We start from the raw sequence: 22,460 nt of genomic DNA, 5'->3' as shown, positions 1-22,460 counted from the left end.
TGAAGTTTCTCCACCTGTACACTGAAAGGGCTGCATCAGACTGTGTGTGTGTGTGCGTGTGCGTGCGTGTGTGTGTGTGTGTGTGTGTGTTTGGTCATGGAGCTCCTATTCAGTATTGGCTCTGGAATTTGGGGGACTTGGTGCAAAATGAAAATGCCTGGTGCCCCTTGCTTAAAAATTATTGAGAATTTTGAGACACTGACAGGCAAGTGTTAAACCAAGCACGGGGCCCTTCTAAGCACAAAGTCTTGAGGGACTGCACAGGTCCTACACCTGTGAAGCTGGCCTGCGACTACTTCAAATACCATTTTATGGGAAGCCCATTAGGGCTACTTCGTGCAGGAGCTCCAAATAGTCACCAAGGTCTTCATGGATTTGGAGAGGGGAGAAACTCCAGGTGGAGCCTGAAGTGAACTGATGTGGAATCACTCACCAAGTACCCAGCACTTTCCACAGAGGCTGTTTTCCTCAACAGCCTCTCTAGTGTTTCTGAGGCATCGCAGGCTCCTGGGAGCATAGTTGGGAAGATATAAATTAGATGTTTGCACATTAGCTGGGATTGCAGGCATGCGCCACCATGCCCAGCTAATTTTTGTATTTTTAGTAGAGACAGGTTTTTGCCATGTTAGGCAGGTATCTTTCTAGTTTTGACTATTTACATATAAAACTTGGGTCCCAGATCTTTTTCTTACCTACCTGCAAAGGTGAAGCAGAGTTGAACTCACGCTGGGCGAATGACAGCAATATCATCTCTTGTCTGTGTGGCTTCCTGGTTTAGAATGCTGCCACATCCGGGTCTTACGGGCCTCTCACCATATCCTCACCAAGAAGGCAGTATGAGAGCTTCTAGAAGGGATAACTGAAGACCAGAGAGAAGTGATTTGGCCAAGGTTACACAGTTGGCACAACTGGGACTCGAACCCTGGAATCTTAGCTTCTAGGAAAAGGGGCTTTTCCACATGGCCTGCTCCCCAGGCAATCAGCAGGCGAGGAGAGGTTTGCTAAGCCCCATTCCCATCCTCCAACATCAAAACAAAGGACTGGAGCCCGAGGAGACAGTTCCTAATGATCTCTCATTCTTAACAACGTCACAAGAGTCCCTGTGTATCAGCCTGGGTGTATGTGCCCTGAATGTTTTCCTGCCTGACCCAGAGTGAACCCCTTAAAGCAGGAATGGTCAAGGCTGTCCATTTGGGTCCCAGGGGAGGGTGAGTCCTCATTCCAACCATGTTCCAGGGCAGGATTCTTCATCCCAGAATGGTGGGTTGGAAGGGCAGTTAAGGAGACTTGGAGACGAGGTGGAGTCCTTGGTCTTGCACTGAGGAAAAAAGCACATGAGCTGCCTCGGGGTGAAAGGCCTTTGTGTGGGTGTTGGTCAGGGGCCTGGTCTTGCCACCCATGACCTGCCAGAACCACAGGAGCAAGTGTCAGGGCGCAAGGCAAAGGTCTGGCAGGCCCTGGGGAGGCATTGTGGTGTGGATCTGCTTCTCACCAGCAAAGTGGTCCTGCTGCAGCCTGTTTTCTCATCAGTAAAATGGTGAAAGCCATATCACTCGCCCTTTCTTTTCTTTTGAGACGGAGCTTCACTCTGTCACCCAGGCTAGAGTGCAGATGTGCGATCTCCGCCTCCCAGGTTCAAACTACTGGCTTGCGCCACCACATCCAACTAACCTTTCTATTTTTAGTAGAGATGGGGTTTCGCCATGTTGCCCAGGCTGGTCTCGAACTCCTGGCCTCATGCGATCCTCCTGCCTTGGCCTCCCAAAGTGCTGGGATTACAGGAGTGAGCCACCACACCTGGCCAGGACTCTCCCTTTCTTTGTGGGTGGATTCTAGAGTTCTCTGACTGGTTTAAGATCTGGCTTTTTTCATTTACCCAATGTAAAAAGTGACCTTAAGCCACTTAGTGAAACTCCATGGGCCTCACTAAGTTACCTCACTTGTAAAATGGGAATAAGAAAAGGGCCTTCTTAGAGGTTGTGAGGATTAAATGAGAAAATGCATGTAAAGCTGCTTCCATGGTGGCACAAAAACACTCAGTAAATGGCAGCCATGACGATGATGATGGTGATGGGGACTGTAATTTTATTAGTAGTAGCTGTTTTTGTGAGGTGAGCAGGTGAGGGAACAAATGACTCAGCAAACAGAGGCCCATCTTTGTGTTCTCAGTAAGCCTGGGTGAGGGCTGGGGCCTCTGGATGCCAGTACTGGTGGTGGTAACCATTACAGGTCACCCTCACACTCAGCAGACTGGGCCTGATGGTCCCAGGCCAGGGGATTTCTCTGCCTGGTACCTTTGCCCAGCACCGTGCACCCAGAGCCTTGGTCCTTTCCTTCCACCAACTGTGCTCTGCTTGGCAAAGGTGCTAGCTCCAACTTTTCTGGGCAACATTTGACAAGTTTCCCAGTGTGGGGCTTCTTTCTGTCTCCTCTACAAGGTTGCAATATCCTTAGCACGGGCTGGAGGTTAGCTGGTTGGGCGTGGCATGCACGTGCGTCTGCGCACATGGGCACACATACTCATATACATGCTCACCCACACGTTCTCAAGCCCACGTGCTCCCCCGCTGAGCTTCTAGGAGCCTCAAGTCCCCACCCCCCACCTCCCCTTCTCTTCCTCCTCCCCTACCACAAAAGCCACAGGTGACAGCAGTCTCTGGCAACACAGCAGACACAATGCAAAACTCAGAGGCGAGTGTCTTTGCTAGGGTGTTTTAAACGTCTTAGCAGGATGTGAACCCAGGTGGTTAACGGCCAATTTGGCTGGAGCAAATTCTTCTCACCAGAGTGGGCTCAGCATATGAGGAGAGGGCTGGGAGGTGGGCTCAGGGACTGTGGATGGTGCCGAAGGGTGAAAGAGCTGGAGTGCCGTGCCCAAGGGCACGGCCCACCCCCTGTCTGAAGCTTAGTGTTCCTGTCTGTAAAATGGAGAAACCAGACACTGTTTACACAAGGTGAAGGGCCATCCAATGATGCGGGAGGATTTAACAGCATCGTAGCTGTGACTGCGTGTTGGAATGTTCAAAGGGCTCCCCGAATGTCAGGGAGGTCTAGAATAGTGACGTGGTCCGGCTGCCCAAGTTTATTCTCCAGCCTCTGGTAGGGTCATATTCCAGAGTGTCTCACCGCATTCCCTCCTGCCCCACAGCCAAATTCCTGTGGCTTAACTCCCTTTGCCGTTACTTGGCATAGAGCCCACCCAGGGTTTAGGAATCATGGGTTCACATGTCGGGGGTTGTTGGTTCGTGCTCTGGCTGAGTGGAAACAGCTGTGGCGATGCCCAACAGGTGGTGATAGGTTTGGGCTCTCCTGGGACCATGGCACCCCTGGGTGGTAGGGGCATTGCTCTCTTGGGCTTTTGTTTGGCGGGAGGGGAGCAGCTGTAGCAGTTTGTGCTAGGTTATAGGTTAGGCCTACTGAGATCCCAGGAAAGAAGAGTCTAGCTGGCCCTCCTATCCCAGGGCCTGGGGTTAGGAGCCCAGGGTGCAGTATACAACCCCGGGGGCAGGGAGGTGCCACCTGGGGCCAAGAAGCTCTGTGCTCCTGGGGCCTGGTCTTGGAGAAGGAGGCTGAATGCAGTGGTTTCCAGGCAATGGACCATCAGGGGCTCTTGGAGTATGTTCGGTGCAGGGTGAGGGGAGCCAAGCAAGGGAGACACGCGTCTAGATGGAGGGTTAACAGGGAAGTCTTCTGGAGCCTCTAGACACTCCAGCCGGGGATGGCAAGAGTGGAGACCACTAACACAGAGGCCCAGGAGGTGGAGTCCGGGGCCCTGGCGGACAGGGGCTCTGTGTGCTGCTGCAGCCACTGGAACTCCTCCAGCAGTTGGCGCTTCTGCAGCTCTGGGCCCACCTTCTCCCGGATGGTCTGGTAGTAGCGATTCAGGTACTGGAGCTGCAAAAGACAGAAGGAATGAGAGCCTCTCCAAGCCAAGCTGCCAAGAGGTGCAATCTTGGTGACACCCACTCCCCTGCTGTGGTACTCCAGCTGCCCAACATGATCCAGATGCCCACAGGTCCCCCACCATCATCAGGCCTCAGGAATTCTCTGGGGCTTTCCAGAGGCAGTTCCCCTTGGCAGCTGTTTCATGTCATAGTGATGTTCATGGGTGGTGAGGTGGGTGGATTTCAGGCCGGGAATGGGAGTAAGCTGGGCAGGCATTCTTATCCTCAGCTTACACAAGAGGAAACGGAGGTGAAAGAGTGGAAGGGATCACTTACAGCTCCGGGCCTTGTAGTGGCCGAGCTCAGAGGCCCAACCTCAGAACCCCCAGTTGTTCACTACCTAGGGTTGGGAAGGCTGGTTTGGCTGGAAAGTTCTAGAAGCTCTGGGATCTCTGGTGAGCTGGGGAGGAATGCCCCAGCGTGTGTCTGCAGGTGCCACCAATGTGGACCCTCCTGAGGGAGGGGCAGGGACAGAGGATGTGGTGGCAGGTAGCAAAGGCAGGAAAGGCCCAGGGTCAGAGAGATGGCAGTGCTGAGGGGCACTCACATGCTCGGGAGACAGCAGGCTGACATCGATGAGGTTCCGGTCATAGGGCACAAATGATACCACCTCAAAGGTCAGGTAGCTCCCTGGGTACTGGGAACCCACAAGAGAAGGCGGGTAAGCAGGACAGTGAGGGAGGAGGAGGAGCTGGGCTGAAGGGAAGGAGGGAGCACTCCACCCAGAGGACACAGGAGCTGGGCCTCATCAACCTGGACACTCCGGGTAGGCTGAGCCTTCTAGAGTCCCTTCTCTTGGCGAGCCCCATTGTCTGCCACTTAGTGCTCCTTCTTTGGTGCTTCCTTCCTGACTCTGGAAATCTAGACTTAAGTTTGTGTTTTTCAAAGTATGCACATCAACAGCACTTAGGGAGCATGATAAATATGCAGAATCCAGGGCCCCCCTCCCAAACCTACTGGAGGCAGAATCCTTAGGGCAAGGCCCAGAAACCGAAATTTCAATCATTTTATTTTATTTTTTTGAGACAGGATCTTCCTCTGTTACCCACGCTGGAATGCAGTGGTGTGATTGCAGCCCCCTGCAGCCTCGACCTCCTGGGCTCAGGTGATCCTTCTACCTCAGCCTCCCAAGTAGCTGGGACTATAGATGGGCACCACCATGCCCAGATAAGTTTTGTATTTTTAGTAGAGATGAGGTTTCACCATGTTGGCCAGGCTGGTCTCAAACTCCTAGGCTCAGATGATCCACCCACCTCAGCCTCCCAAAGTGCTGGGATTACAGGCATGAGCCACCATGCCTGGCCTTAAATCATTTTAAAATAAATGATTATTAAGTTTTTCAATCAATCAATCAAACAATCATCTATGTAATCTATCTATTCATCTATCCATATCTCTATGTATCCATGTATTTATTGATCTATCTATATAGACAAATGTAAAGAGGAAAAAATAGCCCATAATTCCCATCTCCCATAGAACCCTTGTGTGTATGTGCTTAGGAAACTCAAACTACACAAAGATACACAATACAAGTTGAAAGTCTCTTTTGGCATGGTGGCCCATGCCTGTAATCCCAACCCTTTGGGAGGCCGAGACAGGCAGATCGATTGGGCCAAGGAGTTTGAGACCAGCCTGGGTAACACGGTGAAACGCCACTGATATGGTTAGGCTTTGCGTCCCTGGCCAAATCTCATTTTGATTGTCCCCAGGGTATTTAGCGAGAGACTTGGTGGGAAGTGATTGACTAGGGGTGGTTTCCTCCATGCTGTTCTTATGATAGTGAGTCCTCACAAGATCTAATGGTTTTTTGTTTGTTTCTTTCTTTTTTGTTTTGTTTTGAGACAGAGTCTCGCTCTGTCGCCCAGGCTGGAGCGCAGTGGTGTAATCTCGGCTCGCTGCAACCTCCGCCTCCCAGGTTTAAGCGATTCTCCTGCCTCAGCCTCCCGAGTAGCTGGGATTACAGGCACACACCAGCATGCCTGGCTAATTTTTGTAGTTTTGGTAGAGACAGGGTTTCACCATGTTGGCCAGACTGGTCTCAAACTCTTGACCTCAGGTGATTCACCCGCCTCGGCCTCCCAAAGTGCTGGGATTACAGGCGTGAGCCACCACGCCCTGCTGATCTGATGGTTTCATGAGGCAGTTTTCCCTGCTCTTTCTAGCTCTCTCTTTCCTGCCACCATGTCAGGATCCTTGCTTCCCCTTTGCCTTCTGCCATGATTGTAAGTTTCCCGAGGCCTTCCCAGCCATGTGGAACTGTGAGCCAATTAAACCTCTTTTCTTTATCCAGTCTTGGATAGTATCTTTATAGCAGTGTGATAACAGACTAATACACCAGTCTCTACAAAAACATACAAAAATTAGCCAGCCATGGTGGCATCCATCTATAGTTCCAGTTACTTGCAGGCTGAGGTGGGAGGATCACCTGAGCCCCGGAGGTCAAGGCTGCAGTGGGGCCATAATCCTGCCACTGCACTCCATTCTGGGCAACAGAGCGAGACTCTATCTCAAAAAAAAAAAAGAAAAGAAAAGAAAAGAAAAGAAAGAGGCTGGGTGCTGTGGCTTACGCCTATAATCCCAGCACTTCGGGAGGCCGAGGTGGGTAGATCTATTGAGGTCAGGAATTTGAGACTAGCCTGGCCAACATGGTGAAATCCCGTCTCTACTAAAAATACAAAAATCAGTCAGGTGTGGTGTCAGGCACCTGTAGTCCCAGCTACTCGGGAGGCTGAGGCAGGAGAATTGCTTGAACCCAGGAGGTAGAGGTTGCAGTGAGCCGAGATGGTGCCACTGCACTCCAGCCTGGGTGACAGAGTGAGACTCTGTCTCTTAAAAAAAAAAAAAAAAAAAGTTTAGACTTGTTCAGTTTCGCTCCTGAGAACATTTCAGGCATACACAGCATATGTATCTATCTATGTATATATTTTGAAAAGCCACACAAAATGGATTCTACCATACATACTTTTCTGCACCTTCCTTCCCTGCCCCACTGCCCCTTACTTGTAAACCTAGGAGAGTGCTTCACAGTAGCGCAGGATGATCTATCTCATTCTTTTTAAGGGCCGTGGAAGACTCTGTAGTGTGTGGATGTCCCATGGTTTATTTAATCAGGATATTGAGTCCACTGCCAAAGTTTTGCTATTTTTACCATCAATGCTACAAGTCAACATCACTACATAAACATCTTGGTGAGCTTTTGGGACTATATCTAGAAGGTACATACCTGGTGTAGGGATTGCCAAAACAAAAAGAACAAGCGTTTTTAATAGGTAATTTCATAGATATTGTCAAACCACCCTCCAGAAAGGTTGCACCGATTGTACTTTCTCCAACAGTGTATGAGAATGCCCATTTCCCCACATACTCACTAGTACTAGGTATCATCAAAGTCACTGATTTTTGCCAATCTGATAGGTGAAACATGGTATTCTATTGTTCTTTTGATTTGCATTTCTTTTCTTTTTCTTTTTTTTTCTGAGATAGAGTCTCCCTCTGTCGATCAGGCTGGAGTGCATTGGTGAGATCTTTAATCACTGGAATCTCTGCCTACTCCTGGGTTCAAATGATTCTCTTCCCTCAGCCTCCCGAGTAGCTGGGATTACAGGCATGCAACACCATGCCCGGCTAATTTTTGTATTTTTAGTAGAAACGGAGTTTCACCATATTGGCCACGCTGGTCTTGAACTCCTGATCTCAAGTGATCCACCCACCTCGGCCTCCCAAAGTGCTGGGATTACAGACATGAACCACCGTGCCGGGCCCTGATTTGTATTTCTTTAAGGATGAACTTGAGCATCTTTCCACATGTATGTGGACCATTTGGTGTTAACTTACTGAATTGCCTTTTCATGTCCTTTGCGCTATTTTTTCCTGTTTTGCCTATTTTTATCTTACGGATTTGTAAATGCTCATGGCAAAATAAGAAAGTTCACCCTCTCCCTGTGACATGTGCTATATTTGTCACACATCTCTTGGCTTTGTTTATGGCGTTGTTTCCATAAACATTGTTTCCATTTTCTATTTAGTTTAGTCAGAGTTATTGATCTCTTCCTTCAGGGTTTCTGGTCTTGCACAGAAAGACTCTTTTCCACCCTGAGATTATAACTGAATGTATATAGGTTTTCCTCTACATCTTTTGTGGTCTCGTTTCTCACTTTAAAACTTTGGTCCATCTGGAATTTTATTTTGGAGGTTATTCAGTTTAATTCCCCCAAATTAGCCATTTGTTCCCTCTGTTTATTTGATGAATAATCATTTTTTCTGACTGTTTTGCAACATCAGCTTTCTTATAAACGAAATTCCCATGTTGTTTATGGGAATGAGAGTGTTTATTTCTGGACTGATTATTCTGTTCCATTGTTACAGCTGTCTATTTCATCTCATGTCATACTATTTTAGTTATGGGAGTTTGTGTTCAAATCTGAGAGGACTGGCTTTCCTTATTGTTCTTTGTGTGTGTGTGAGATGGGGTTTTGCTCTGTCACCCAGGCTACAGTGCAGTGGCATGATCATAGCTCACTGCAGCCTTAACCTCCCCAGGCTTAGACAATCCTCCCACCTCAGTTTCCTGAGTAGCTGGGACTACAGGTACATAACACTACGCAGCTAATTTTTTTTTTTTTTTTTTTTTTTTTGTATTTTTCTGAGAGACAAGGTCTCGCCATGTTGCCCAGGCTAATCTCAAACTCCTGAGCCCAAGTGATCCTCCTGCCTTGGCCTCCCAAAGTACTGGGATTACAGGCCTGAGCCACTGCGCCTGGCCCTGCTCTTCTTTTTCAAAATTTTTTCTAGCTACTTAGCTATCTTCACGTTTATTTTTACAAATAAACTTTACTATCATTTTGTGAAGTTACAAAAGTGTCCAGTTAGCATTGAAATGGAGGTTGTCTTGAATTTATAGATTAATTTAGAGAGAAATGATATCTTCATAATATTGAGGCTTCTCTCCAGAGAGCACCATTTACTTAAATCTTTTTTATGTCCCTTAGTAGAGCGTTTCTCCATGTAAGTCTTTTCAAGTTTACATCTAGGTATTTTATCATCTTGGCTGCTATTACACAGAATCTTTATTTCTAACAAGCTCCCCTGGTGATTATTATGTGCATTGAGAACCGATGATTTAGGACAGGGATATGGATTCACTTGGTCTGGAGTGGGGCCTGGGCATTGGCATTTAAAGCATCAAAAAGCCTCTCTGGGTGATTCAAATGTGCAAGCAAGTTTGAAAAGTCTGACTTATGGAATTGCTAAGGAAGACTCCAGATAAATTCATGCCTGCACACTAAATTCCCTCCTCCTTTGATCTTCCTCCCCCTTCTCCTCCCATGCAGCCCAAAGTCACTGACATGCCACCCATACTTCCAGCCCATCCTGGTGGCACTTTACCTTGGTCTTTGCTTCTACCACGAGAGCCACGTCTTCAAGACGGATCCCAAATTCTCCATCCTTATAGTAACCAGGTTCTGGAAGACACAGAGATGCTGGTGGCATTAAGTGGGGGGAGGGCCCAAGCCCAGGCTTCCTGTACCTACTGATGAGTGGCTGGAGGGCCTGGCTGCCTGCTTGTCCCCTGGCTGTTGACTCTGGCAGCCCCACAACTGGTTAGATGCTTGTTGGCTAAGCAGAGGCAACCCATCCCTGTCAGGCCTCACACCCCCCACAGGCGCATCGCTAACTCACCCTTTCTCCCCTGTAGCCCAGCAGGGAAGCCCTAAAAGCCCACTTGGGTCCTGAAGGTACTCCCATCTCCCTGGATGCCACTGTCCTGTTACTCTAGCATTAGGCAACTTCAGGGTCTGAATATATAGTTGGGTCTACAGCCATAGCACCCTGAATGTGCCTGATCTCGTCTGAATATACAGCTAGGAACTAACTCCCAAGGGCAAAAAGAGGGTGTGGGCTGAGGGGAGCTGGAGTTAGGGTGAGACAAGCCATTTGGGGCTGGGCGTAGGGGTGGGAATGGGGAGCTGAGTCTGAGCTGTGTTAGTGCCTGTGGTGCTCCCCTGGAGGCTGGCACACCCTAGACTGCAGTCCTGGGCTAGCTCTGCTCTGGGATGGGGTGGTGAGGTAGAGGGACCCGAGGGCCGTACCAATGGAAGTGAACATGCCCTTGGCCATGGCGATGTTGTTGGACTGGAATCCCACTGGCCCTAGAAAGGAAGACATAGCATGGTATCAGTTCTCCTATATGCACCAGCTTGGAAGTCAGCAGCTTACAGGGAACAGCAGATAAGTGTGGATCCCTGAGCATCTCTGCGACACGGTCCATTGCATCATTGTCTGCCTGGGCCTGGCACACACCAGATTGGCTCTGGCTTTTAATATTTATTTAGGTAATGAGAGGGGTCTTGCTGTGTTGCTCAGGCTGGAGTGCAGTGGCGCCATCACGGTTCCTTGCAGCCTCGACCTCCTGGGATCCTCCCACCTCAGACTCCCAAGTAGCTGGGACTACAGGCACATGACACCACACCTGGATACTTTAAAAACATTTTTCATAGAGACAGGGTCTTGTGGTGTTTCCCAGGCTGATCTCAAACTCCTGGCCTCAAGTGATCCTCCCACCTTGGCCTCCCAAAGCACTGGGATTATGGGTGGGAGTCACTGCATGCAGCTGGCTCTGGCTTTGATTTCTCTGTGGTCTATACAAGTTAGCCACTAGGCCTTGAGCCTCTTTCTGGTGCCCTCTTGAATGCCAAGCAGCCAGCAGGACTGGCCTGCTGCTGGTATTCCTCACTTACCCCGTGGAGCTGGGTAACTTTGGGTAGATCATGGCACCTTGGTGGATCTTGGTCATTTCCATACCTGTGAAAGGCTCTACCTCCTTCATAGAAGGGATCATAAAATGGGGGACCCTGGGGAGTGCTGAAGAGACACCTACACTCATGCACACACAGGAAGTTGCCAATGCCATGGCCTGTCCCGTGACCATAATTGAGCCCAACATCCCACAAGGCTCTGCGGGCAAAGGCCTCCACCATTCGCCCTGGAAGGGAAGAGAGATTGACCCCAGTCAGATGGCTGTCCCCAAGATTGTCCGCCTTGCCCCTTTCCTGCTCCACTATCAGAGTGGTGCCTAAGAAGAGGGGCCCCTGAGAGGCCACTAAGCATGCACTGATGCAATGATTTTGGGTTGGGATGGAGAAGAGCTGATGGACAGAGTTAGTGGTTCCCTGGCCAGACCAGCCCATCACTATCACCAGCTTATACATTGTATCCATTACTACAATTTCTTCCCATCTGTCAGGGCTTTGCACTTTGACACCTACTTCCTCTAAGAAACCTCCCATAACTGCTGTGGCCCAACTGATCTCTCCCACCTCTGAGCAACAGTGTTAGATTACGAGGCAGGAGACCTGAGTTCAAGGCCTGGGTGTCCCGCTAACATTCTGCATGACCTTGGCCAAGTCACTTTCTCTCTCTACGCTGGATTTTCTCATCTATATGAGGGATGGGATGGTGACAGAATCCCTGCCCCACCAGCCTCTCAGGGTGATGGTCCTAGTCCTGTGAAATCAGGGCCTGAGGCTGTGTCCAGCCTGGTTTCTGGAACCCACCTGATGTAGCAGCAGGAAAGATGAGCCTGGACAGGTCAATGTTTCCTATCAGCACACGGGTGTACGCCTCCTGATGGGGAGAGGAAGAGGTGACGTGGAGGACAGGAGGAGGAGCCAGGGGAGCTTCCAGGCCTGGGTGTGTGTGGGCAGGGTGGGGGGAGTTGCATCATCGTGTGTGGCTGCCCGTGTTCAGGAAGATGGTCAGTGGAGGCTGAGGAGGGCCTTCCCAAAGCTGGGGCTCCATCACGTGCTTCCCACTGGCTGGTCTATGAGGGTCATTACTGGATATAATCCCAGCACTTTGGAAGGCTGAGGCAGGCAGATCACCTGAGGTCAAGAGTTTGAGACCAGCCTGGCCAATATGGTGAAACTCTGTCTCTACCCAAAATACAAAAATCAGCTGGGCATGGTGGCATGTGCCTGTAATCCCAGCTACTCGGGAGGCTGAGGCAGGAGAATCACTTGAACCCGGGAGGCGGAGGTTGCAGTGAGCCGAGATCACACCACTGCACTCCTGCCTGGGCGACAGGGCAAGACTCAGTCTCAAAATGTATATATCTGCAGGAGACACTTGGTGGCAGTGAGCCGAGGCTGTGACTCCCTGGGCTGAAACCTGACTCAGCCACTGACTCTGTGACCTTGGGCAGGCAACTTTAGCTGCTGTGTGCCTCAGTTTCCTTATCTGCGATGGGACGATAACAGGTCCTAGCTCCTGGGCTTGTTGAGAGAGGAGGGCGGACTAAGGAACGGAAGGCGGTGCCTGCAGTGCGCAGGCTTCACGGAAGGTTAGCGCTCTCATTCCTGTGGTTGCGACAGCTGTTGAGTTTTCTTAAGGCCTTTCATGAGGGTTGAGGTTTGCTGATTTGGCAGCTTAGCCTTCCTCTGTCAGGGGAGGGAGGTGGGCTGACAGTGGTCTCTCCTGGTCATGTCCAGAGGCGATGTGGTCAATCCCCTTCACTACACATGTGCACAGGCTGTGACATTGTGCAGGACAGCCAGGGGCAGCAGACCCCGCTAAACTGTGAGCTGCTGGAGGCTCGGACAGCATTTGGTTCCCCTCTCTGTTTCCAGCACCATGTCTGCCCCATGGTCGGCCTGCTGAATGCAGCATGGCCGAAGCTCAGCTCGCAGGCAGCTCGCTGCTCCACCCCCAGGGCTCTCTGGTGCACAGAGACAATGCCCTTGCCTCTGCCCCAGCTGGAAGCCCTCGCTGTTTCCCGAACACCTCTGGCTCCTTCCCATCACGGAGGCTTCACTTGTGCCATTTTCCTCCACTTGGGATGCCTTTATTTCTCCTTTCCGCTGAGTACAGGGCCAGGCACGCAGGCACCAAAAAAAAAAAAAAAAAAAAAATCTGTGCACTGATTTACCGGAATAGGATGAGGCTCAGCTTGGGCTGAGACCTTGTCAGTGGCCTGAAATATCCCCAGGTAAGCAGCAGGGAGCACTGGGTTTTCCGGCACCAACTGTGTGACCTTAGGCAAATGACTTAACCTCTCTGAGCCTCAGTTTTAGCCTCTGAAATGGAAGCGATCTTGATTGCTTGGGTGTCCCCTTGGGGGAGGGTGGTGAGGGGAAATCTGGGCCCAGGCTTACCTTCTGGAAGGCAGAGGGGGTGCCCCAGTGGACCGTTCTGGTGATGTCTGTGGTCCCGTCCCTATGGAGAAGGGAAACCAACACATCCTGCTCTGCCAAATGCCTGGGGCTAGGGACTGGGCCCATGTGCTTTCTGTGTGCTTTCCACAAATGGCAGGGCTGGGCTGGGGTGAGTGGATGGCGAAAGGGAGCAGACAGTTACCATAATCAAAATCCCCAGCTTTGGTGTCTATGCATAAAAGGCCTCTGCAAAGCTATCAAGTTAAAAGCCACTACGTTATCTGACGAGCGTGACTACACTCCTCCCCCATCCCACTCATTTGGACTGTTTTGTAGATCTGGGTTTCCTTGGGTCCAGCTGGCTCTGAAAGCAAGGCTGCTTCTAGGCTTCCTGGAAGGCAGAAAGGGGATTGTCCCGTTTTTACAGCTGGGGAAACTGAGGTCCAGAGAGATTATATTATCTTAACACTCTCATATTTAGCTAGTTATAGACCATTTACAGGACACTTTTGCTGCTCACCAGGAAGAGTGGCAGAGCAGGCCTCATTATACCCATTTCACAGATGAGGCCATTGAGGCTATGTGGCTGCTTCACTCTCTGAACCTTAGTGAAGCCAGGCGGAGAGCAAGCACTGCGTCTGCATTCGGTCCTCTCCATTCGGTCCTCCCATGCGGTCCTCTCCATGGCAAACATGGATCTGACTTGGTGATTTGCTGAGTTCCAGTGAGGTGAAGTCTCAGCCTGAAGGTCTGACTCCCAACCCCCAGCTGCAGCGGTTCCCCCAGGATGGCCCCCGTGATCATGCCTTGGTGAGGGAGAGGGGAGAAATGGCCCCAGGGCACCGGGGGCTCCTCCTTGGGTCATGGGGTGTGGTGACCTTCTTCAGAAGGAAAGAAGAGGAAGTAAGGTGACCATTTCCCTGGCCTCACCCTACTCTGAGCACACCCCATTCCAGCAACGCCCCCACAAATTCACTTCCCTTTTGCTCATTGGCCAGCTCGAGTACACCACAGCATGGAACTCCTGATGAGCAAAGGCTGCTGAGTGCCTGCTACTCCGGTTCCCTGAGAGCTGTGCTAAGAACAAGGAAACAGCCTCTGTCGTTAGCATCTTCACCATTTCCACGAGGTAGAGGCTGGGAAACCATTGGAAACTACTTGCTCCTCTGTCAGCTCAGCACGGCCCCTCTTTTGCTTCACCCCACGCTTCCCACAGTCCACTTCCTTCCTCAATGAGAAGGGAAAATCTTTCAGGTCAGCTCAGCTCAGCTCTCTTATGAATGATTGGTGACACATTTGGAAGGAATGGGCTTAGCTTATTCTTTTTTTTTTTTTTTTTTTTTTTTCAAAGTCTTGCTCTGTCGCCAAGACTGGAGTGCAGTGGCATGATCTCAGCTCACTGCAACCTCTGCCTCTTGGGTTCAAGCGATTCTCCTGCCTCAGTCTCCCTTGGGAAGCTCCACCACGCCCTGCTAGTTTTTTGTATTTTCAGAAGAGATGGGGTTTTACCATGTTGCCCAGGCTGGTCTCGAACTCCTGACCTCAGGTGATCCGCCTGTCTCAGCCTCCTAAAGTGCTGGGATTACAGGTGTGAGCCACTATGCCCAGCTGGGTTAGCCTATTCTGCACGGTTGTCAGGTCTGAGCATTTAGGTTGTACACTGTACAAGGGTAGCCCATCAAAAGGGTGCTTCTCTCATCTGCCCCCACCTCCATCTAGACCAGTGCCATGGGGAAGAAGGGGCTGAGGAGTCTGCATGATGTTGGCGGTGCGTGGGCTGTGTCCAGAATGTGCATGAGTGGGTGAGAATAGGGTGTATGTGTTTGTGCAGCCAGGCAGGGATGCTTAGTATAGTTGCTCAGACTGTGTAATAATACGTGGACTTAGAAAAAACTTCACTTGAGGCTGGGCCTGGTGGCTAATGACTGTAATCCCAGTATTTTGGGAGGCCGAGGCAGGTGGGTCACCTGAGGTCAGGAGTTTGAGACCAGCCTGGCCAACATGGCAAAACCCCATCTCTACTAAAAATACACACACACAAAAAAAATTAGCTGGGGGTGGTGGTGGGCACCTGTAATCCCAGTTACTTGGAAGGCTGAGGCAGGAGAATTGCTTGAACCCAGGATGCAGAGGTTGCAATGAGCCGAGATCGCACCACTGCACTCCACTTGGGTGACAGAGCAAGACTCTGTCTCAAAACAAACAAACGAAAAAAACAAAACCAAAATCCCCGCCCCCCCCCCAAAAAAAAAACTAAACATTTTACTTGGGCAAAGGGAGTCTTTTTCTAATTCCCACAGAGGTGCTGCCTGGGTCCTCCCATGGTCCCAGCCCCTGCGTATTTCCCACTGGGTAAGGACTCCCTGTGTGAAAATGGGAAGGATGTTGGCGGCTCATTCCAAGTGTCTCCTTTCTCAGATGAAGAATCCATGCTCCAGGAAGGGAAAGCTTTGGCTGACTCTAGGCAGGCCCAGGAGGTCTGAGCAGAGCCATCTAGGCCAGGGTGGGGTGAGGGGTACATACCAGTACTGTCCCCCAGAGTCCAGCAGGTACATCTCATCTGAGGACAGCTTGCGGTTCAGCTCCCTGGTTGGGCTGAGAAAGGGAAAGAATGCTGAGAGGGGCAGCCTAACGCTGCGCTGGGTCACATGGGGGTCCTTGGTGGGAGGACCTCTGGGGCTTGGGCTTCCAGTCCAGCTCCTCTGGGGGAAGTCATTCTCTCCCAAAGGGCCCTGGAAGAGAACTCAGCTTCCGTTGCTGCCATCCTCAGCACACATCTGTTAATCCTGCATCTGGCTGAGCCAGGCCCTCGTCCCCAGGGAGGGGACAGGGAGGAGCCCAGAGTGTGAGAGCTGGGAGAGCCCGAGAGACCTTCCAGCCCAGCCATCTCCCTTTCCACAAGGAAAAACAGGCTTATGGAGGCTGAGGGGTTTGCATGAGGGCACGCGGTAAAGCAGTGAGGAGCTGGGCCTCCACCCGGATGCTACCTCTGGCCCTTTGTCTCTGACTTCCTGCTGCCTCTGAGAGCAGACAGTCCCCAGAAGAAGCCAGAGCACAGGAAGGGAGGGTCCCTCCGGGGCGGAGCTGCAGAGCAAGAGGTGGTGAAGCTGAGGAGCACCCACGCCACCACTCTGGCCAGAGTAGGGAGGAGGGGCTGGGGCAAGGCAGCTGAAGGTGTGGGAGACACCAGGGGACACCCAGGGAGGGAATTCTGGCACAGGCTAGGCACTCCCTTGGAGGGCATTGACCTCTCCCTGCTGTGCCCATGCCAGGCAGAGGCAGCTGGTCAGCTTGACTCCCCCACATTTCATCAGGCAGGCCTGCAGCGGTTTGTTTTCTGTTTGTTTGTTTGTTTGTTTCTTTTTGAGATGGAGTGTCGCCCTGTTGCCCAGGCTGGAGTGCAATGGCAAGATCTTGACTCATTGTAACCTCTGCCTCCCGGGTTCAAACGATTCTCCTGCCTCAGCCTCCCAAGTAGCTGGGATTACAGGCACCTGCCACCATGCCTGGCTAATTTTTGTATTTTTAGTAGAGACGGGGTTTCACCATGTTGGCCAGGCTGGTCTCGAACTCCTGACCTTGTGATCCACCTGCCTCAGCCTCCCAAAGTGCTGGGATTGCAGGTGTGAGCCACCGCGCCCGGCTGCAGGGGTTTGTTTTCTATGGGGTCAAATACCTGGCTAGCCTGCATCTTGGGCCCACCTTGGTTGGTTCAGACTGAGTGAACAGGTCTCTCTCCGTGTGAGCTCGTAAGCTTTAGGAATTAGCTGACATGCCGGGCGCGGTGGCTCACGCCTGTAATCCCAGCACTTTGGGAGGCCGAGACGGGTGGATCACGAGGTCAAGAAATCGAGACCATCCTGGTCAACACGGTGAAACCCCGTCTCTACTAAAACTACAAAAAATTAGCTGGGCATGGTGGCGTGTGCCTGTAATCCCAGCTACTCAGGAGGCTGAGGCAGGAGAATTGCCTGAACCCGGGAGACGGAGGTTGCGGTGAGCCGAGATCGCGCCATTGCACTCCAGCCTGGGTAACAAGAGCGAAACTCTGTCTAAAAAAAAAAAAAAAAAAAAAGAATTAGCTGACATAAGCAACACACAGGAAACCAGGGAAAAGCATCCAACGGCTTCCGTGCCTCCCGTCCAAGTCCCCCAGCCTCCAGTGCTCAGGCTATTTCATTGCAAGGCTACTCCCTGCTCCACACTGAGCTCCTCTCCCAGCCCCCACAGGGCTAAGGGCCTCAGATCTTCAACGTGGACTCAGGTCCCAGAACATTCCCCTCCCCTCACCCGGTTCCTCTACACACACAACAGGATCCCCCAACAGGGTTCCTGAAAATTCTTTTTCCTCAAGTACCTGTAGTGGGGCAGGGCAGCATTCAGGCCACTGGCAGAGATGGTTTGGAAACTGGGTCCAGAGGAGAACTCTTCTTCTCTGGAAAGTACAAGGCAAGAAAGGGTCAATGAATGGGTCCATGGACTAGGCTGGGCCCGGGATTCTAACCAGATCCAATGAAGGCCGCAGCTCCCTCTACCTCTCAACCGGACACCATTTGGCTCTCCCAGCCTTCACCTCCTGGTTCCCATCTCCCCAAACCCTGACCTGTTATTTATAGAGGAAGATCAGAGAAGGACACACTGTAACTGTAGACACCAATTATTTCCTCTCCACCTCCATTTTATGGATAGGAGTGAAGAAACCCAGCTCCCTGTATCTGGAAACTCCTCCAGCCCTGGAACAGCATCCTGTACCTCAAACCTACAATCTGGCCATGACCTGGGCCAAGCATGACCTTGGGAATCCTCCTCCCTACCTGGTATTCTCAAGTGGTCCAGGGGCTGACCTGGCCTGAGCCACAGCCTCCCCCAGGGAGAGCCAGACTGTGCCTGAAGCAGACACTGGAGGACGCTATTGGGTTGTGGCCCTTCAAGTTGTCCTGCTTTCAGCAGGGCGGGCAATGTCATCCAACACTCACTGCTCAACTCCCTGACCACCCAAGAACCTGTCACTCCTTGTTCTACAGAGCTGCCCCCCACCCAGCCCACATACAAGGAGGATCTTCCTTAAGGGGACCAATTCCCCCTCCCTGCCCCCACTGCCACACTAAGAAATAGCCAGAAAGGATGGCCCTGGCTCTTCACCCTCGGAACTTGTCCACGAGCTCTGCCCCTGAGAATTCGTCCACCGTGCCTTTGGGCACGTTCTTCTCCAGCCAGACCAAGTACCGGATCACGGCCACAGCATCCCGCACCTGGAGTTGGGGAAGCAGGGAAGCAGGGAAGCTGGCTGAGGTCTGGTTGCAGCCACAGGCTCTGAGATGATGGAGATCAGATAGCTATTCCAGGATGTGGAGCTTTAAAAAACACTGGCTATTTGATGTCAAAGAATTCTTGTTAGTGTTTATAGATGATCATACCATGTTCCTGTTTTTGAAAGAGTTCTGTGTTGATGGCTGAAATGACACGCGATCTGGGATTTACTTTTAGAAGAATCAGAAACAGAGAGGTGGGGTGGTAGTGGTAATGAACATGGGTTATAGACAAAGCAAGAATGGCCGTGAGTTAAGGATGTTGAAGCTGGGTGAAGGGACACTGGAGATTATGGTGACATTTTCTTTACTTTTGTGTATGTTTAAAATTTCCTATAAGACAGTTTTTTTTAAATGAGGTGGTTTATCTTAATTTTAACAAGAATTTTTTTAAAAAAATTGAGCCATCCTCTTGCCAGTGTGAGGAAATCATTATAGCTAACACTTATTTAACACTTAGAATGTGCTAGGCAGTTCTCAGAGCAATATACATATTCACTGAATCCTAACAACAACTGTTTGCTGTTAGGTTACTGTTATGGTCCTCATTTGACAGATGGGGTAACTGAGGCTCAGAAAGGTAAAATGACTTGGCCAAGGTCACCCAGTTAGGAGTTGGGTGGAGCTGGGGTTTGAACTCAAGACACCCTAACTCCAGGGCCTACACTCTAAACCACTATACTATATTGGGAGCAAGGATATGAGGTGCATGTGGATGCCCAGGAATAATTTGGTGTCTGCTTCTTTATTTCTTTTTCTTTTTTTGAGACAGTGTCTCACAGTGGCCCAGGCTGGAGTGCAGTGGTGCAATCTCAGCTCAATACAACATCTACCTCCCAGGTTCAAGCGATTCTCGTACCTCAGCCTCCTGAGTAGCTGGGACTACAGGTGACCACCACCATGCCCAGCTAAGTTTTGTATTTTTAGTAGAGACGGGGTTTCACCATGTTGGCCAGGCTGGTCTCAAACTCCTGAGCTCAAGTGATCCTCTCACCTTGACCTCCTAAAGTGCTAGGATTACAGGTGTGAACCACCGCGCCGGGCCTGCTTCTTTGTTTCATTGAGGATCTTCTTCAGGTTCTTTCCTTTCTAACTCATTAGGCTGGAAACTCCCAAAAGGCCACATCTACCTGAATGTGAACTTACGTGGCTGGCCTTGAGGAGGGCCTGCTCCTTGCTGTTCTTCACCGCCTTGGTCATCATCACTGGGGAGTAGGTGTCTGTCACGAGTTTCTCCTGTTGGGGGCAGGGAGGAGAAAAGGAGGTGTGGGGTCACAGGTCTGGGGACACAGAAAAGGAGGTCTCCATGGCACAGGGGTGTTTTCAAATGACTGCCAGGAGGACTCAGCAGATGTGAGACTTGCCACTGTTTCGTGGCAATGCCCTCTCCTCTGTGTGCTTCCTGTCTTTTCTAGTCTTCCACATCCAGCTGAACCCACTCTCCTTCCAGGAAGCCTTCCTTGATTAACACTGCCTTGCTTTGCAGTGAGCTCCCTGTCTTTGGATCCCACTAGCACTCTGGGATGGATCAGAGCGTGGCCTGAGTCAACTGATGGGCTGTTCTGACAGTGTAAGTTTCCTGTACATATCATGACAGCTACCATTCATTGAACGCCTACCATGTGTCAGCCATGTACACTATCTCCTTTAAATCTCCAGTGAGCGACTCCTGTGAGGTTGGGACTCTTACTGTCATTTTACAAGTGAAGAAAAAGACCCAGATTGGCTAAGTTGCTTGTCCGATGTCACTGCACAGCTAGGTAGGGGCAGAGCTGGAATTCATTTTCTTTTTTTTTTTTTTTTTTGAGACAGAGTTTCGCTCTTGTTACCCAGGCTGGAGTGCAATGGCACGATCTCGGCTCACCGCAACCTCCGCCTCCCGGGTTCAGGCAATTCTCCTGCCTCAGCCTCCTGAGTAGCTGGGATTACAGGCACGCGCCACCATGCCCAGCTAATTTTTTGTAGTTTTAGTAGAGACGGGGTTTCACCGTGTTGACCAGGATGGTCTCGATCTCTTGACCTCGTGATCCACCCGCCTCGGCCTCCCACAGTGCTGGGATTACAGGCTTGAGCCACCGCGCCCGGCCTTGGAATTCATTTTCAAGTTTGGCTCTGCTAGATCAGGCCGTATAGTCTCTAGCCTCCTGACAATTTTGTGAGCTCTCTGGACAGACCTCCCTGTTTTCTCTTCTGTCTCTTCCCAGTTAGGCCTAGAAGGGAACTCACTGCACAGTTGTTGGCTGACCAGGTGACTGAATGGCTGAGGGGATTCATCCCACTTTAGGTTAAGGCTTAACAGGCCTGGAGCGGGAATTGGTGCCTGGTTTGGGCTGGGGCCTGGCAAACCCACCTTGGGTATCACTTCATAGATCCCATACGTGGTATAGCTGGTCCCAATCCAGATCCTCACATCTCCTAAGGCGTAGGCCTGGATGCTGTCACGAACTTGGCTGTAATCCTCAATTTGCACACACATGGGGCCTGTGCAACTGGAGTTCAGATACGTCAAGGTTTCGGAGCTAAAGCGACTCTTGTTTGCAAACAACCTGGGTGGGGAGGCAAGACAGAGAGAGTCCTGAGCATCCGCTAAGGATGCAAAGCACCAGAGACAGACACAGTCCCTTTGTTCCTGGAGGTCAAAGGAAGCCAGACCCAGGGAGTCAATCAGGCCAGATTTGGGATTCAACAGGGACAGAGGTTAAAGAGTCAGGAAAAGCCAACAGGAGGTTTTCTAAAGGTCATGCTGGGGCAGGCACCAAGCTGATGGGCAGCCAGAGGCTGTATATTAAGGCGGGATCAGTGGTGGGGCACCAAAAGGGTGGAAGTTGGAGAAAGTCCACGACAGCACGCTAAGGAAAAGCCATACCTGATAGAAGAGTCTGTGAGCAGCGCGTAGGAATAGAAGAAGGGGTTATAGGGGATGTCACTGGCTCGAAGGTTGAAGAGCCCTGGGAAGAGAATTCACAGAAACTATTTGATGCTGATCTGCCTGAGGCAAGCCTTTCTCTCTCTCTCTTTCTTCTTTCTCTTTCTTCTTTCTCTTTCTTTCTTTCCTTCTTCTTTCTTTCTTTCTTCTTTCTTTCTTTTTCTTTCTTTTCTTTCTTTTTCTTTCTTTTTCTCTTTCTTCTTCCTTCCTTCCTTCCTTCCTTCCTTCATTCCTTCCTTCCTTTCTCTCTCTCTCTTTCTTTCTTTCTTTTCTTTCCTTTTTCTAGGACACAGTCTTGCTCTGTCGCCCAGGCTGGACTGCAGTAGCGCTCTCACTGCAACCTCCACCTCCCGAGTTCAAGTGATTCTCCTGCCTCAGCCTCCCGAGTAGCTGGGATTACAGGCACACACCACCATGCCCAGCTAATTTTTCTATTTTTAGTAGAGACGGGGTTTCAACATGTTGGTCAGGCTGGTCTTGAACTTCCAACCTCCGGTGATCCGCCCACCTCGGCCTTCCAAAGTGTTGGAATTATAGGCATGAGCCACCGTGCCCGGCCTGAGGCAAGCATTTCTGACACCTTTGCCCCACTGTTTCCTTTGGTCCCCCAAAGATTATCAGCAGCATGCCTGCATCATCTACCTCTGCATATTACTCAATCTTTTTGGGGGGGGCTTTTGTTTTGGTGGGGCTCTTTGAGATGCTGTTAAGAGTTATGGATCTTTTCACCCCAGAAAAATGCAGACACTTAGCAGTTAGCACACAGGTCCAGTGGGCCCCTAGAATATCTGAAGCCCAGCCATAGGGATCAGACAAGAAGCCCTGAGCCATGTCGGGAAAGAGTAGGGTCCCAATGGGTGCTAAAGCTGGGCATATGAGTGCTGTGGGGTAGCAGCTAAGTTGTTGGGAGGCATTGCTGGTCCTCCTCCCCTGAATGAGACGGAAGCACTTTGCTGCCGTGGCCAGTTCGTTCCTCCAGCTTACTCAGGGCTACTTCATGTCCTTTTTCTGCAGCCATGAGCTCCTGCCCCCTTACCCTTCTTGGTTCCCATGGGCTGTGACGATGGAGTTCTCAAGAACTGGTGGGCACATTCTTATTAGGGGAAGAGCAAGCTCTGTGCTGCAGGGC

At 50.9% G+C, this 22,460-nt stretch overlaps 1 protein-coding gene and 1 long non-coding RNA gene across 2 annotated transcripts in view; one reads left to right on the top strand and one right to left on the bottom strand.

Moving 5' to 3' along the window:
* Positions 1-2,650: 2,650 nt before the first annotated feature.
* On the top strand, positions 2,651-22,356 carry LOC116537949. Its single transcript, XR_004263431.1, has 4 exons — positions 2,651-2,870; positions 12,655-12,663; positions 21,183-21,185; positions 22,346-22,356. It is a non-coding gene; the product is annotated as an uncharacterized LOC116537949 (long non-coding RNA).
* XPNPEP2 (X-prolyl aminopeptidase 2) overlaps positions 2,871-22,460 on the bottom strand; it is a 31,873-nt gene continuing 12,283 nt past the window's right edge. The window contains exons 9-21 of the mRNA XM_032260167.1: positions 21,272-21,353; positions 20,756-20,951; positions 19,552-19,641; positions 18,239-18,348; positions 17,454-17,531; positions 15,620-15,691; positions 13,097-13,157; positions 11,501-11,570; positions 10,825-10,929; positions 10,037-10,096; positions 9,333-9,409; positions 4,492-4,581; positions 2,871-3,894 (exon numbers count right to left, since the gene is read on the bottom strand). Of these exons, the coding sequence (XP_032116058.1) occupies positions 3,700-3,894; positions 4,492-4,581; positions 9,333-9,409; positions 10,037-10,096; positions 10,825-10,929; positions 11,501-11,570; positions 13,097-13,157; positions 15,620-15,691; positions 17,454-17,531; positions 18,239-18,348; positions 19,552-19,641; positions 20,756-20,951; positions 21,272-21,353 (1,286 nt within the window). The 3' untranslated portion in view covers positions 2,871-3,699. The remainder of the gene's footprint in view (positions 3,895-4,491; positions 4,582-9,332; positions 9,410-10,036; positions 10,097-10,824; positions 10,930-11,500; positions 11,571-13,096; positions 13,158-15,619; positions 15,692-17,453; positions 17,532-18,238; positions 18,349-19,551; positions 19,642-20,755; positions 20,952-21,271; positions 21,354-22,460) is intronic.

The sequence above is a fragment of the Sapajus apella genome, unplaced genomic scaffold (genome assembly GCF_009761245.1).
Source record: "Sapajus apella isolate SASKATOON/1434 unplaced genomic scaffold, GSC_monkey_1.0 scaffold115, whole genome shotgun sequence".
Classification (NCBI taxonomy): Eukaryota; Metazoa; Chordata; class Mammalia; order Primates; family Cebidae; genus Sapajus; species Sapajus apella.
This window is presented reverse-complemented; position numbering and strand designations above follow the sequence as displayed.